General features: G+C 38.2%; 1 protein-coding gene across 1 annotated transcript in view; it reads left to right on the top strand.

Annotated features, from left to right (window-relative positions):
- Positions 1–16,682, top strand: part of SEMA3D (semaphorin 3D) — a 136,333-nt gene that overhangs the window by 59,277 nt on the left and 60,374 nt on the right. Inside the window, exons 3-5 of the mRNA XM_056516344.1 lie at positions 1,704–1,864; positions 14,094–14,156; positions 15,760–15,879. Of these exons, the coding sequence (XP_056372319.1) occupies positions 1,704–1,864; positions 14,094–14,156; positions 15,760–15,879 (344 nt within the window). The remainder of the gene's footprint in view (positions 1–1,703; positions 1,865–14,093; positions 14,157–15,759; positions 15,880–16,682) is intronic.

Genomic DNA, 16,682 nt, shown 5'->3' with positions numbered 1-16,682 from the left:
CAGACAAGGACTTGGGGATACTGGTGAATGAGAAAAGGGATATGAGCCAGCAGTGTGTGCTCACAGCCTGCAAAGCCAGCTGTACCTTAGACTGTCACACAAGAAGTGTGTTCAGCAGGTAGAGGGAGGGGGATTCTGCCTCTGCAGTCTGCTCTGGTGAGACCCTGTAAGAGTCGGTCCGAAGTTTTCTCTGATCTGCCTCACAACCATCATCAGAGACTAAGACCTGAGATTGCACCAGTTGCCCTGAACTGGAGCTCCGGCCTGGCCGAGCTGATGCTTGCAGGCCAAGGACTGTTTGTAGCTGTGCCTGGTGCATGTCATGGTACACTGCAGGTACTGGTTATGGTACTCTGTCCATGCACCTGTGTCATGGGGCTACGATCTCCACATACAATATCCATAAATCTTCCCACCTTTTGGCCAGAAGCCACTCGCTTTGGAAAAGGGCTACAAAAAGTGACTTTCTTAAAGAAGACTTTGGGATCTCTTTCTCCCCAACGGATTGAAGACACGTCTCGTCAGACGACCACGAGGATGCGTCCCATTTGTTGGTACCTATATCTCATCCTTTCTCTCTCTCTCTATCGCAAAACTGAATTGTTACTCACAATAAACTGCATTACTGCTTTCTGCTTAACAAAACCTGAGTCTCTTACCTTTTGTCCTTTGCACCCTGGGGTTGAATGAACCATCACAACTCCTGCTCGGGTTGAGCAGATCGTGACAGACCCCACCTGCAGTCCTACATTCAGTTCTGGGGTACCCAGTTCAAGAAGGACATGGTACTTGAAATTAATTTTGAGAACACTGATAATGGTCAGAGGGCTGTTACACCTTTCATATGAGGGCAGGCTGAGAGGTTTGGGGTTGCTCTGCCAGGAGAAAAGAAGTCTCTGAGGAAACGTTATTGCAGCTTTTCAATATATAAAAGGGGCCTGTAAAAAAAGATGAGCAAGGGCTTTTTACCAAAGCCTTTAGTTGCAGGACAAGGGGCAATAGTTCTAAAGAGGAAGAGAGTAGATGGAAACTGGATATAAGACATTTTCTATTATGAGTAGTGGTGAGAAACTGGCACCAGTTACCCAGAGGAGCTGTGGATGCCCCATCCCTGGAAGTGTTCAAGGCCATGTTAGGTGGGGCTTTGACCACCCTGATCTAGTGAATGATGCTCCTCCTCATACTGAGGGAGTTGAACAGGATGATCTTCAGATGTCCCTGCCCACTGTTTCCTGCTCCTAATTATTCTTGCCTGGCATTGACCTTCTTTGCTCCTTTATATTTGGAGCACCAAATATGGTGAGATACTGATTCTTGAACATGAGTATATCCATGAGTATGATAATATAAATGTAATTATTTTTCTTAGAATGAAGGAAAGATACAGCACACATTTTGCAAAGATCTTTCATGGTTTCTAATTTATGTTGAATTTCTGATTCTTTTATGCCATACAGATAATTTATTAAGAAAATTTTACACAGAAAATATTTTGTGAAAGTAGATATTACCCAGTTTGGAAGTAAAAAAGCCCTAGAGAACCCCAGAGGTAATAGGAACTGTATTACAACTCTGGAAGACGTGCTGCAAGACTGCACTTATCTCACTGGTATACTCCATGCTGGTCACATATATTTATAAAAGACACTGATGAGTCATATATAAACATTTTGATTATAAAGATTTTCTTTGTTTTCCCACAGACTTGCTGCTTTCAAACAGCTGCATCCCATTCTTGGGCTCATCAGAGGGGCTTGATTTTCGAACCCTGCTGCTAGATGAGGAGAGGGGCCGGTTGCTAGTTGGGGCAAAGGACCACATCTTCCTGCTCAACTTGGTTGATGTAAACAAAAATGTGAAAAAGGTCAGTGCGTTTTCCAATGAGTTTATCTTGTAAGTTAAATTTTGTTAAATTCTTGTTTGTTTGGTTTATTTATTTATTTGTTTATTTACTTCTTCACTGTGTAATTGCAGACTCGTTGTGCAATGCGATTTACCAAGATTTGATAATCACACCTCCCATAGTTATACATATTATCTTTAATCAATTTAATTTCTCATGCTATATGATCTCCTGTGTGACTGATGACCTCTAAGAGATCAGCTATGTGGAAGAGCCCTGCAGTGCATGAAAATAGCATAAAAATATCAGCAAACAGAAAAAGTGTAGCTCAGTGTTCACTTCTCAATTCCTCTGGTCATGATTACCCTCCTCATTTAAAAGCATTTGGAAGGAAATAACTGAAGACAGCATTTTCACTGTTTCCTGGCATCACGGGCAATTTGGATGGTTTAAATTATAGTAAGATGTAAGTGGCAATTTTAGTATTTCTGTTAATATCTAGAATTACTAGTGATAGGAAAAGCTTCCACTGGGATCTGCTGTAGTCTCTTGCCTGTGCCCAGTGACAATGTGTTAACTTGAGATAATAAGATGACAATTTAGCCTTCAATATTTCTAGCAGACATGGTGAACTGGAGCTTTTGTAAGCACAGTTGACTGCTACGAGTGAAAACCAGATGCTTGCACAGGAACACATGAAAACTGGTTTCCTTCCAGATATGAAGAAAATTTGAATTCTCAGCTGTGTTTGGTATTTTCTTTAGGCACCAGAGGGGGGTTTTAAATTACTGTGTTCTGCTGCCAGCTCTGAAGAGGTAACTGATCCTGAATTAATGCAATTGCAGGCAGGGGCTGAACAGGTGGAACAAGAGACTATTTTGCCCATGTCTGAGAGCAACACTTGCTCATGTATAGAAGAGATACAGTACCAGGCAAATATCTTGTTCGTCATCTTGACTTCAGCAATGCTGCACATGCCAGTTTTTGTAAAACTCAGATTCTGAGTATTTCAGGAAATTTCTTCTTGGGATGCTTTTTGTAGCACTTACCTTACTTCTGTCATCTCAGTAATTGACTCAAAATCCACCACCCCCTCAGGATATTGCCTTAATAATAGCACTGCTAATTATAATTGCAAATTTTCAGACTACAAATTGATTTTTGATGTAGGCTTTCAGTAGAAAACAAGTTTTGTTTGTGTGAAAAGCAGACTTCTGTTTCTGTGGGGTGCTGCTTGCCTACTGAGAGATTCTGAGTGCTGTCACCTCCTGTTATGTTCAGTGGGGCTTTATGAGCCCAGACCTTGCTGGAGGTGGCAGCGCTCTGCGTGAACCACCCTCAGTGCAAGCTGGTGACATTTTCCCTTTGGCCAAATCACCATTGATCATTATGGGCCTTGTGCTTTCCAAGAAGAGCAGAACACAGACAGAGCCAGGAGAACTAACCTGCAGTCAGACAGTGGTATAGATGTTACAGAGAAAAGACACTGTATTGGAAGAAAAATTTGCATTTCCCAAGATGAATAGAGGATGTATGCTTACATATCTGTGTAAGGATATGATTCCCTGAAAGGAGGGAATAAAATTCCTAACCACTTGCATGTCTGGACTAAATATGTGTGCAGGTTCAAATACACCTATTTCTTTTAGTAGTAAAGTAATAGTTTAACTATTCAGATAATATTTAACTTTTCAGAAAAAAAAACCACATGAGGCAGAATATATTTAACTGGGAAGAACTGACTGTGAGAAGCCTTGCAGATCATCCTGATGTGATGATTTCCAAGGCCTCCATGGGCATTTAACAACTTTGTAAGTGTACCTTCTTGCATAAATGCCCAGGTAACACAAAACAATATCACACCAGTGTTTCTCTTTAATTCCACTGCGCTTGGCTGGTTGGATCTTGTCAGTGGAGGGATGAGATGAAGGAGGTTGTGTGAGGAGCTGAATATAAATCTCCATGGCTGAGGAGGATGCTAGAGGATACTCCACAGTAGCAGAGAAGTGTCAGAAGGAGCATTTGCCGGTGCTGTGTTTAGACTGACCGTAGTTTGGGTTGGCCCCGGGCCAGGCGGCTCGCTTCCAGCCTTTCCCAGTGTGAGGAAACCACACATGTTGGGACTACAAGGGTCTGAAGTGTGTCCTTTGTACTCCTCTGGACTACGAGTCATCTGGAAAAAATAATCTGCTTACACACAGCCACTAAAATGAGTAGAAATTTATTAGAATATTAAGTTTCTGCCTATAAATGATGTGTTTATTAATGACTCTGAGGAAGGAGTGTTAAAAGCAAGCTGAGGGGAAAAGAGAGGTGTAACAACTTTGAGACTATAGCGCAAGATTGTGCATAGTTTAGGGTTTCCTTTCATTAAAACAAAGCTGAACATGAACTTTAAAATGCTCTATGCTGGATGGATTCATCATATTTTTAATAAGGCTCTCAATTTCAGATATTTGTTTTTTTAGGAGCTACTGATACCTCCAAAAGCCAAGTCAGAATCCCCAATAATTTATTCTCATATGTGGATATAATTACTTGGCAAGATTATATTTTAGAGTCTAAAGCTCTGTATTAAGACATTTCTGGAATAGTATTCAAAGAAGCATCCAAAACATTGTATCCTGCTTCCTTCTGTAATGTACACATATATATAATTTAATAACTTCCTTTTAAAAACCTATTTATTTACCTAAATTAGTTAATTTGACTTACATATATTAAGTTATGGCTTTATTTCCTGGTGTACTTTTCCTTATGAAATAAATCAATAGTTCTGCTGAAGTCCTAGTTTCTTAAATCATTGTAGTTTTTATTCAATTTATTGCGTAATAGGTTGAAAACTTCCTTAGCTGGCAGCTTGAAAAAAAATCTGTCTGGTTTCCAGTGCTTGCAAACCTCATTATAAAACAACAGTAAGTACCACACTGTAATAAGCAAGTCTTCCAGAATGACAGGCGAATGCAGAAAGCTAAAGTGATTATAGTCAATAAATATAAAAAGTTTAGCAATGGATAATCATCTTTCTGTAGCAGGGATATATTTTATCTGAAGTTTTCCTGTACAGAAGCCTTTAGCTACTGTTGCTGGAGTGGCATTTTCAAGTGCCACAGTCTTTTTTTGAAAGATCCTTACATGCATGACAAATTCTGCAAGCTATTTGCAAACTGGAAGAATTGTAATTTCTTCCTGTGGGTAAAATAAAGATGGTCAGCAAAAGAAAGCAGTTCTACTGAAGGCCTCTGTGCCATTACCACCAGAAATGCCCTGTAAAACAAAAGGATGTTTAATGGCATGAGAGGCTGGAAAGCTGGAGAAGAAATTCTGTAGGAACACCAGGCTCTGGGATCCTGCTGGAAATATTACTTTAGTACATCGAATTTTCTTGTGAGTTTGCTCACAGCCTTTTCTGTTTTATGCTTAAGCTAAATAAATAGGAAATACAAAATGCTGTCAGCTGGGTAAACAGTGGGTAAATAGCTGCAGAGCAGTGGTGCCCCTTTCTGTGGCTGTGCTAACAGTGCACGCGGGGTTACATGTCAGCGCGATTATCACGGTGCGATCGCAGCACCACCCGCCCAGCTCCGCAGGAATAGGAATGCTATCAAGGCCTGACAAGCTTTTGAAAAGCTGCCAACCTGCAGGAGCTGTCAGTGCTAGAAGACACAGCCCCATGTGGGCCAAATAGATAAACATGTCAGATCCCCAATAGCAGCTTTGGAACAAGTTGTTTTCATCTGTCCCAGTGTGCACTGGCTCTGGGTCGCAAATTATCATCGCTTGGAGCATCCTCACTTTTGTAGTTGCTAATACTTTTCTGGCATGTGCAGCTGTCTTGTGACATCCTTGAATGCTCTCTTGTATTGGCTATTATCTGCATTTTACAGGGAAAAATATACATATGCATAATATATATTTATCTGCTGGGTAAATGCTTATGAAATATCGGCACATAATTTTTTTCTGTAACTCCAGTGCTTGCCAACAGTTCAAGTAGGCTTGTATTTCAGCACTGTTTGCAGTGTGACCCACCCATCTCTGCAGGAAGGGGAACATATATGCAAATACATATGCATATTTATGTAAAATCACACCCTTGAGATAGAGGAGCAGAATTTTACATTCATTGCTCTGAGAAACTTCCTGTCAGTCTATATAAGCGTGGTCTCAATTAGGAACGAACCCAGTGGGAATTTAGCCAGTACTGAAAGAAGGCCTTGGTTCTTGCCATCAGACCTGAGCTTCAGGAATACATACAGAGTCTGAGCTGTTTATTGCAGCCTTGAAACACAGTAATACTAAGACTGGTCCTTCTTAAAAAAATATGTGCTGCTTATTCTATAGCTCAAAGGAAGTTAGCTTCCTGCCTGTCAACAAAACTGCAGACAGTCTGAGAGTGAAGCTTTCTTGATCTGTCAGAAGAAAAAGTTTGCCAGGAAACATAATTGAAGACCAAAGAGTCATATGGTAACCACTGGAGATATTTAAACTTATGAAAGTGGGGCATTAGGACTGAAATAATCTGGGATAAATACAGTGAAACTTCAGGTGAGGGGCTTCTAGAGGTAGAGTGATATCTTTGTGCTTGCTAGGCCTTGGAGGGGTCTTACCTCTGAGCTATTTACTCTGTAAAGTTAGGCACCTGTGTAGACAAAGTGAAAACTTTTGAAAAATGTTTACAGACACAAAACAACAGATGGAGCAAGACGTGAAGAAAGCAGTATGAATCCAGAATAACACCAGTCCTAGGTGGAAGAGAGTGTCTCTGTTATTTCCTTTTGCATTGTTGCCATAAATTATGTTTCCATAAACATCCGTTGTCATTTTTATATTTTACCCATGTGTTTAGCTATAAAGAATGGCCAGTATCCTGCTCTCTGAAAACATTTGCTTATATTGGTCATTTGGTTTTTCAAAGGTAGGATTTGTTTTTAGTCTGAAGTGATAAACATGTCAGGAGCAATGCCATTTACCCTAAAAATCCTGGTGTATGGTTTCCTTTTAGGAGAAACTAGTCAGAAGTCTGCTGTGGTTACACTGTGGAAAATGAAGTGTAGAAGCTCTGAAGCCTTTCAAGATGTAATCCAGTATAAATGAAATCAGCATCTGGTCTATTTTCTTTAAGCTTTCACATGTGCTTATAACATACACACGAAAATGCACTTTTCAGAAAGCCCTTGAGGCTGGAAGTATTGGCTGCTACTTAAGTTGTGTTGGAGATCCAGTTTAAGAGGAAAACTGGGGCATGTGGAGATGTTGCTTTGTCCCAGACAGATGCAATATTAAAGCCCATTTGGTTCTAATGTGAGGTTTCACTCTATCAGCCACCTGCCAAATTTAAGCTACCAAAATCTTGTAATATGTCTTCCAAATACACAACTTTTATTTTCCTCTGACTTCCAGTGCATTTTACTCAGTTTGACAGCACTATGAAAATACACTGATGTACACTGACACTGGCATTCCTGCTGTGCTGTAAATCACTTTGAAACAAGCCTCATATTCTCTCTTTCCCTCTTTCCCTCTTCCTGTTACATCATATTATATCTATCAGACATCCAATTTTCTGTTACTATGAAATAATTGGAGATGGAAATTCTGGTCAATTTATTTCCTGGATGTATGCTGCAGATATGGGAAATAGTATCACAGGTGAAGGTCTGCAACAGATGTAAAAAAGATTAAAGACACATTCTTGGCTTTTAAGGATCTTGTCAGTATTTCTGGGAGTTAGCTAAACCTTGATGAAACTGCTATAAAGAAAGCTAGATGAAAAAACTCTAAGGACAGCCTGGTTAGTTTTCAAATACAGGGAGAAATTTAGATGAGGAACTTAGATGTCAGCTTCCTTTGTTTGCTGATGACTTTAAAATATTGAATTCCAGAGTACAGCAATTTTCAGTGGGATTCAGTTACAAGATCTGCTTGGGGTAACCTTTCTGTTAGGATTTGTATGTGAGAACAAACAATCTGTCTAGTTCCCCAAGCTGTGGACTTCCATACTGCTCACATTAATGCAGCAGATGTGAGATACTTAGAGAACAACTGGTATACGAATATGGTGTGCTAAAATCAGATCATTTTCTCATTAATTAGTGCAGTTGGTTAGAGCATGGTGCTAATAATGTCAAGGTCATGGGTTCAGTCCCTGTACAGGCCTCTAATTTAAGAGTTGAACTCGATGATCCTTGTGGGTCCCTTCCATCTCAGAATATTCTGTGATTCTCTGATAATTGGAACACTCTTTGTTTTCCATGAAATAATACAGAGAAGGCATTAAATTCTCTCCAGTGTTTTCTGGGAAATTCAGTAAATTCTTAGTGCTTGCAGTAATTTTCAGTGAAGTGACCTGAGGTCATATACAGCAGTGACAAATGTCCTAGTTCTCAGGATGCAATCCATGAACACCCACTCTTATTGCATTGGGGCATGACATTCATGATATTGTCTTATGCAGCAGGGTGACATTCTTACTGGATCACTGTCGTATGTTTTCTCAGTGCTCCTTGATCTTACTGTTGTTCTTTGCTTTTGATTTTTGAGCTATGAATTAAAAAGTTCTTCAAAAAATCAAGAAAAAAAGTTTAAAAAGAGAGTCACATTATTGTCATTTTCCTGGTGGGAAAATTGAGACCTGACTGTCACATACAGTAAGGCAATAACAAAACTAGGATTAGACTGTCTCCTGGTTTGCTTCAGTCTGTTTAACTCATATTGCCCTCTTTACTGTACTTGTTTTATGGTCCCATTGAGCTAAGTCATGAATCCTTTTTTTTTTTTTTTTTTTTTTTTTATTCCACATAGGGGGTAGTTTTTCATGGAGAAGAGTTTCTCATGGGGAGTATATTGCTTATGCCAACGAGACAAAAGATTTACAACTCAATCTGGCTTTGTTCTTTGGAAACTGCAGTTGGGACTGTCATATGGAGAATTATCCATACCAATGAGCCTAAACTTCTGAGTTATAGTGTACATGCTTCACAAAGCCTTAATAAGACATTTTGATGCCCAGAAAGCTGCAATTTTATTGCATACCTTCCCTCAAGCATCAGTATGATGAATATCTAGTACACAGAAACAAGGGAAGAAAACTGGCCTTCTCTTGCTGCATCAAGCAGCTGTTTAAAATCTGTATTTTCATCTAAATGCTTTTATCACCTCTTACTCCTTTAAACTAGGAAGGGAGCAATCCCTTTCTTCACAGGCCCCAGATTGAGTGTGTGAGTGTTTTGAGACGTGCTGATCAGCTGATGTCCTTCGGTAGGGACACACCCTGCTGCTCCATGCAGCACTGACAGAGCACTTTGGGGTGTCTGGTACCAGAGGCTGCACTGATAGAGAAGTGCTGAGGCACGTGCACAGCATCAGGCACGGGAGGGGCTCCAGGGAAAGCCCCGGGGCAGCCTCAATGGGACACTCAAGTGCTTGCTGCTGGCATGAGCATGCCTGTCCTGGGGACCTGAAACTGCAAGCAGTCATGTTGGTCAATTGGTGTCACTCCCTGCTATCAGCACCACCTACCTCATGGAGCAGTTATTCTTTTCATAACCCAGTCCAAAGATGCTGTAAGTGGCCCTTTGGGATACTTCATGCAACTTCTGTAGGAATGTTGTTGCTGTGGAACAGATCCTTGTTACTCCGATGTTTCAGATTTAATTTTTGTTGAAAACTACAATCTATGATAAATGTTTATTTACCAGCAGTTTCTATCCATTTCCTCTGGCTATTTATAATTCTGGTCTTCAGAGCCCTTTGATTCTTGCTGTATAATTTAACTCCATTTGTATTAGTGATGCTTCCCAACTTTCTGTCACCTGCATGGGTTGTGGCAGAGTTCTGGGTTTTTACCAAGGCTACATGAAATAGGATGAGCTCTGACACTGTTTCTTGAGGAACTTCGTGAGTAGCTTCTTTCTCAAGTTCTTTACTCATCAGACCATTTCTTTTCCTTGTACTAGTGCGTGCTTTTTGCAGCTGAGCTAATCAGTTTCCATGTGACAATTTAGTAAATACTTAAATGGAGCCATGAGGAAGAGCAGCTCTGGCACCTTAATGTAATTCAGATGGGTCATTAAAGTACAATATTAGAGTGGACTAATGTACTAATGTCTCTTAACCAAGTCATACTGTCTTCTCTACCACACTCCATATTCATTGGAAACTTGTGTTATTTCTTCTCTGACTAAAAACTTCTTTTGAAACAAATAGATGAATTAAGACCAATGGGTTTTTAAATTATTTAGGTAGCTTATGATCTTCCTCTTTTGCATTATGCCAATATAAAGTATTTTCCACTCATTTTATGAAGTACTGCACCATCCTAGATTTAGAAGCATAATTAGAAGTGATTCTTGAAAGAGCTGTACTTTCACACAACTTTTTTTTTGTAATGAGACTTCACTGTTTTATTTTTGAGCATCACTCCTTCTAAGGATTTATAGTCTGAAGTGTTAGCTTAGGAACAAAATCTGATAGAGAAAGATAGATACTGGAAAATGAGTAAAATACCAGTATTATCAATTCATGACAGATTGCAGCTAAAATTAAGCTCTTAGAGGTATATCCACAGATATATATATACATGTGGATATATATATATATATATATATCCACATGTATATATATATATATATATCCACATGTATATATATATATATATATATATATATATCCACATGTATATATATATGCACACACATAGGTTTATACACACATATATATGTAACACACATGTTAAAAAATTTTTGCCTTCATATTCATTCTTTTCTTATAGAAAAAAACGTATTTAGAGGAAAATGTTACTTTTAGAAATCTACTGCTCTTGATCTGGAAAAGACCTTTGTGGTTTTAAATGTTTTGTTTTAATTAGAAATCAATTTCCAGCTACCCTTTAAAGTGATACTTTATCTGTCCTATGCTTATGTACTCCTTAATTTTGTACTCCTGGGAGGTTTTCTTAATCTCTGATAGAAAAGAGCTTATTAACTTTCATTTATTAGGATAATTTAATTTCTTTCCTGTTGCTAAATTTAAGAAAATATTTGAAGAATGATTCAAAAGTAATGGTAAGGTTATTTTTTTTTTTAATTGGGCAGTAGAAGATAAAATCTGGAAATCATGACAGTAGCCAATCTCTGGAATTTTGATACAGTTATTTTAAAAGGAAAATAAACTGAAGATTAAGGAAAGAATCCTATTTAAGTATCTAGTTCACATATTCCAACTAGTTGCATTCTTGTCTTAAATTCAGTAACTCCACTGAGCTATTCAAAGATTTCTCCACAAATTTCAAATACAGATGCAACCAAAAAATATATTAAATATATGATCTGTACTGTTTGTAACACAAAATGATTATAACTTAAATCAGTATTGTTGTCACCTTTAATATACAGTGCATGGTTATCTTTTTTTGTTTCCATTCCTTGAAGTTTTTTACTTACTGAGGAATTTGTGGAAAAAAATGTTAATAAGCTGTTACCATTGTGAATAAAGCATATAAATAGGAAAAAAAAAATTAAAAAGACCAATTTCAAAGCTTCAAACCATTTAAAAGCTCAATGATTTTAAATCTATAAGAAACTACAAGAGCATGCAGTTTTACTTTTTCTGGCATAGTGTAAAACTAAATAACTCATCAGAATAATATTTAATAGTAAAACTTAATTTCACCTCATACAGAAAAGTCGATACTGTTGTATAATGTTACTTGTGTCAGTGTTTGAGGAAACCAGACCTGTGGTACTGTTACACAGCTCATCCTGTAGTAAAAAATGAAGTTTATGCTTTCTTGCTCAGTACATCAACTCATTATTTATAATGCAATTTTCTTGATCTATTACAATTTACAGCTGACAGTTTCTGGGAACCTCTCATTTCTCATATGTAAAGCAAATAAATATCACTTTTACTCTCCCATATATAATTGAAAATTGATTTTCAAGTTGGATCTCTTAGCTTCACTTTTCATTGTCTAATGTGGCCTTATATAATGCTAAATACTGAGGCTGTTGAGTAACTAGAGAGTAAAACAATTGATTTTTTAAATATAATTTTCTGTGGTCAATTATCACAGAAGTGGGGATGTGTATATTTCAGCCTTGTAGGACAAACACTAATTCCCATGAAGGAATCTGTAGAAGAATTGAGGGTAAGTCGAATCCATTAACACTTCTGATGCATTGAAGTAGATGTCTGTTTTTAACTCCTCCAGTCCAGTTCTTCTGTGTAGTTGGCAAGGCTGGGCATTTTCAAACGCCTACAAAGGGGCATCCTTGCCTGATTGGGTAACTAAACTTTGGCCAAAAATCTCCCAAGCTTCTTGAAGACCTTTAGGCTTCCTTGTAAATGATTCAGGATCTTGGGCAGAATTGGACTTGAAGTTTATGTACAAGAGAACTGATGTGTTTGAAGATCCATGATCCTACATTGCTCTCTCTGTCCCTTCTCATCAGCTTTTCTTCACTGGTACCTTTTCATCAGCTTTTCTTCTTAAACTTAACCTGTGTTGCAATCAAGACTCATCCTGTCTGCCCAGGCAGAGACCAGACTGGACCTACCTTCAGCCCTTCATGATATTCCCAGTACTTTCCTCTGTGCTTCCTGGCACTGTGCACTGTGCCACCCACACACCCTGGCACAGCTGATTTCAGATTGCATTTTCCTACCTGGGTGCCATGAGCGCATCATTCTGAAAAAATGCTTTGGGAAAGCAAATCTGTGCTCCAGTTCTGCAATGCTGTTACACTGTCTTATCTCTGACTGCGTGTAAATATTGTTGTAGAGGGTTAAGGTTTAAGTAACTTAAACTACATTATCTCTACTAAGAGGTTTTTATCAGAAAGGTAACTAAATTCACTTTAGAGGAAATTAATTTCCTTGCAGAAATCCAATACATCCATTTTCACTGGGAAGGAAAGAAGTAAAATCAAAAGCATTTCCAGATTGAGAGAAACAGTGACTGTAGGTTTTGGGAAGTGATAAAGGTACTTGACCCAGGACACTGGCTTCTTGCTTTCCTTTCCTGTGTGGAACTGAGTCTGTCTGTGTGTGTCAAGCCACATCCTACAAGGTGCCAACAGCTGGGTGAAAGGGAATATGACAGCAGTCAACTCCTCTTGTATGCCACTGAGTTGTGCATCCTTCCTTGATGGTGTTTTTATTTCTAATGCATATTATAATTCTTCATTCTTATATATTTGCTATTTAAGATTTTGTAATGAGTGATTGGAGATTACTCTAAAGTGACTACTAATGATCTGCTGACTGGTGCCTGGCACTTGAGGCAATGTACTAATCAATATTTGCTTAAAAATTAGTGTGATTGGTGGTGTTTTTACTGTTAGTTATGAGAGTAACAATAGTTTTGTCTTGCCAAAATTAGAAGTACAAAATATCAATTTTTATCAGGGTAATTGTAGAATAATTTTTATTTATCTTTTATTTGAAATTTAATAGAATCAAATGTGTACTCAACCACATCCAGTTTTGACTGCTTATTTGAAATCAATGAGACAGAATCTGAACTGCTGTTCATTGATATTTCTGCACTGATATAATTTTTGGATTCATCTATATCAAAACCTATTTTATAGAATTCTTCAGGGCAGATTTTAAAAAAAGAGAAATAGTATCAATATTTAATGCCAATTATCTAAGGTCCATGATTCTACTCTAAACTTCTGTTTCATTTTCTCAGTTAACTCAGTTAATGTTGATGGGTGACATTTTTAAACCATGCACTGTTGATTCCTGTCAAATGTACTTTTTGTTCTACAAATTTCCCTTGAGCTATCCTTAGTTTTTTGAACCTAATTCTTTTTATTTGAAAATTGGCAGAAAGGGCTCTAAGTATTTTTTCTAGTAGTTATGCCAAGTCCACTGATCCAAATTCTTCCCAAATGTAATTTGCCTGGCTTTGCAATCAGTTAGTTTCCAGATGATTTGGCTCATCATAACTTTGAGGGAAACACATAATGGTGACAAGTGCCCTGGCCAGATTAACTGAATGCTTTTTAAAAGTACATGTAGCCAGTGAAAAAGTAAACAAAAATCGGAGGGGTTGATTTAAAACCTCTTAACTTTTTGTAATGAAATACTGTATTTGAAGTCATGTTCATTTAAATTTACAGGCAAGGTCCTTCACCATGAATAACTCTGTTTTAACTGTTTATTCATGAAGTAATTAATCTGCAGTCACAGGGCAGTTTATAATCTTCATAATCTTTGTTTTATTTTAACTATGTTACAGATTTACTGGCCTGCAGCAAAAGAAAAGGTAGAGATATGCAAATTAGCTGGGAAAGACGCCCATGTAAGTATGATGTATATTTTTTCTTATTGCTGAAAATTATGAATGTGTGTGTATTTGTTACTAAATACAAAAAATGCATTAGTAAGCTCTTGTTACACTTCGTCTGAAATAATGTCCTAAGTGTTTTTTCTTAATTAAAAAAAAAATCTACATTTCTATTGTTTTTTAAAGACTAGTGCTTAAAGGAATTCAGTAATGCAGGCAGCAGTTATGCTACATTGTTCTTTTACAAAATAAATGCAACTGAGAAATTAATGGATTTTCCTCAGAAATGTATACCAGGCAAAGCTTCCATTAAATTCTCTTTTTTTTTAAATTAAAATCTTCCTTTTTTTTTTTTCTTGGGAGTGTCCTGAATGTAACTTCATTATAATTCATTAAAGAAACAGAGTAGTAGAGCAGTGTACAAATCAACTTAATTTGCAGACAGCTTCAGTTAGCCTTAAAAGAAAAATCTCAGACTCCATGGTTTTTCCCTGGAGCCACAAATTTTCTTTAGGAAGTATATTTAAGGTACATACATGTATACAATGCAACTTCTTTATGTTTTGTGTACCACAGATTACATCATGTGTCTAGACCCCACTATAAATGCAAACATTTCCTGGCTGTAAAATAAAATTTCTTCCTTTTCACTCAAAAAAATCTAATGTCTATCCAGCGTGTTGGTTACTGAGGTAGATTCCAGCTCAAAACACTCTCAACTCTCTGCCTGAAGAATTTCAACTTCTTATTCTAACTTTTTGCTACCAGTATCTTTACAGCAGTCAAAACCTAAACACCACCTTTGCTGAGCACTGGGAATATTTTTATACTGGTATATATGGAAGATTTGTGCTGTTCTATTTCTATACTAAGAAGGAAAGGGTCTTGGGAGAGAAATATTTGTTTTGGACTCTCACTTGAGGGTAGGATGATGTGTTGAACGTATGAACAGATCTTGTGTATTCCCTCTGAAGTGTTTTGTGTTTTGGGGAAGGCTAGAGCAAGCCTTTTCCTCCAGCACATGTGTCATCCTTGGAGCATGTAGAGCTGCCTCTGCTTACCAGCAAGGACCAAGCCCAGCTAGAGCCAGGACAGCCCATTGGACTCAGAAATGACCAAATAAAAGTCACCAGTAACATGTGGTTGGTGCAGAGACAACATCTTTGAAGTGTGTTGAAGCCTTTCAGCCCACCACAGTTACTTTAATCATGTAATTTTTGGAGTTAAAGCACATGCAGCACCCTGAGCTGGGAAGCAAAGGTGAGAGGACTGGTAGCCAGACAGACCCAGTGGCTCTGCAACCTCTGCCCGATTGCTGACAGGTGTTGTTTGCTACAGCACAGCCTGAAGAGATACCCTCCAAACCATGCTGTGAGCACACAGCTTCTTATGGCTGTAAGCATTACAGCAGAATTAAGTTTGCAAGTCTGATTGATGAACTGTCTGGTAGATAGCCACTGTCAAATTGTAGTTGTCACAGCTTTGAACTACTTTGCAAACAGTCTCTGCTACAGTAGTTTTAAGTACACCAGTGGTATGGCTGTAACTTAATAGAATGTATAACATGAAAAGGAGGAATAAACATGAAAAGTAAACTTTATCTTTCATTTCCCAACAGACAGAATGTGCCAATTTTATCCGTGTCCTTCAGCCGTACAACCGGACCCATGTTTATGTCTGTGGCACAGGAGCGTTTCACCCTCTCTGTGGATACATTGAACTTGGAACTCACAAAGAGGTAATTTAACTTTCTCACTAGTCTGACATGTCAAGGAATAGCCCTCATCTTGTTTAGCATTCATCACAGATTGGAAAATACTATGTGAGTGTGTAAAAAATGACCTGACAGCAGCTTGCATAAATAACAGGGTGAATGGTGGATTCTGCGGGTCACACGGGAACTCTCCTTCTCACATTTGGTATGTGCATATCACTTTTGAACAAAGCACTTTCCTTAGGCTTAATACACAAAGTTCTTCGGAATGACACTTCCATGTGATTAACGAAGTGAAGAGAACATCTAACCCAGATGTCTTCCTTTCTAGTAAGTCATTTCTGCACATACTTTCCTTACACACATACATTCAGAGTTCAAGATGAAACTTGTAGTTCTATGTTTTAATGTGCATATGCCCTTGGTCCACAGAGGGATTCCTATGCTTTGTGCAGGAGAGTAATGAACACTTTGAAAAGGGTCTCTGAGTGCAGGCACAGCATCTCAGGACTTTGCAGTGTGCTGCAGTCTAGTCACTAAAGAGGTGTTGGGTGTCCTCCATCACTAGTGGCTTATTCCTGAGCTGAAGTTAGCAGCTGATTGGTCTTCATTTACTGGTGACAAAGAAATCTCTGTCCTAAGTGGTAAATGTTTGAGACCTAACCCCCTCAACAGAAAAATTTTGGTGTCGTGTCAAGCAGCCACTTAGTACACAAGTCTCTTTTTAACTCCTATATGTATCACACCTTGGCTATATTTATCCCACTGGTGCTGTTCTCAGACAGTGTTGAGATGTGACCTGTCTGGCTGCTTGCCTGTGGTGCAGG

This window comes from Oenanthe melanoleuca, chromosome 1A, assembly GCF_029582105.1.
Source record: "Oenanthe melanoleuca isolate GR-GAL-2019-014 chromosome 1A, OMel1.0, whole genome shotgun sequence".
NCBI lineage: Eukaryota > Metazoa > Chordata > Aves > Passeriformes > Muscicapidae > Oenanthe > Oenanthe melanoleuca.
This window is presented reverse-complemented; position numbering and strand designations above follow the sequence as displayed.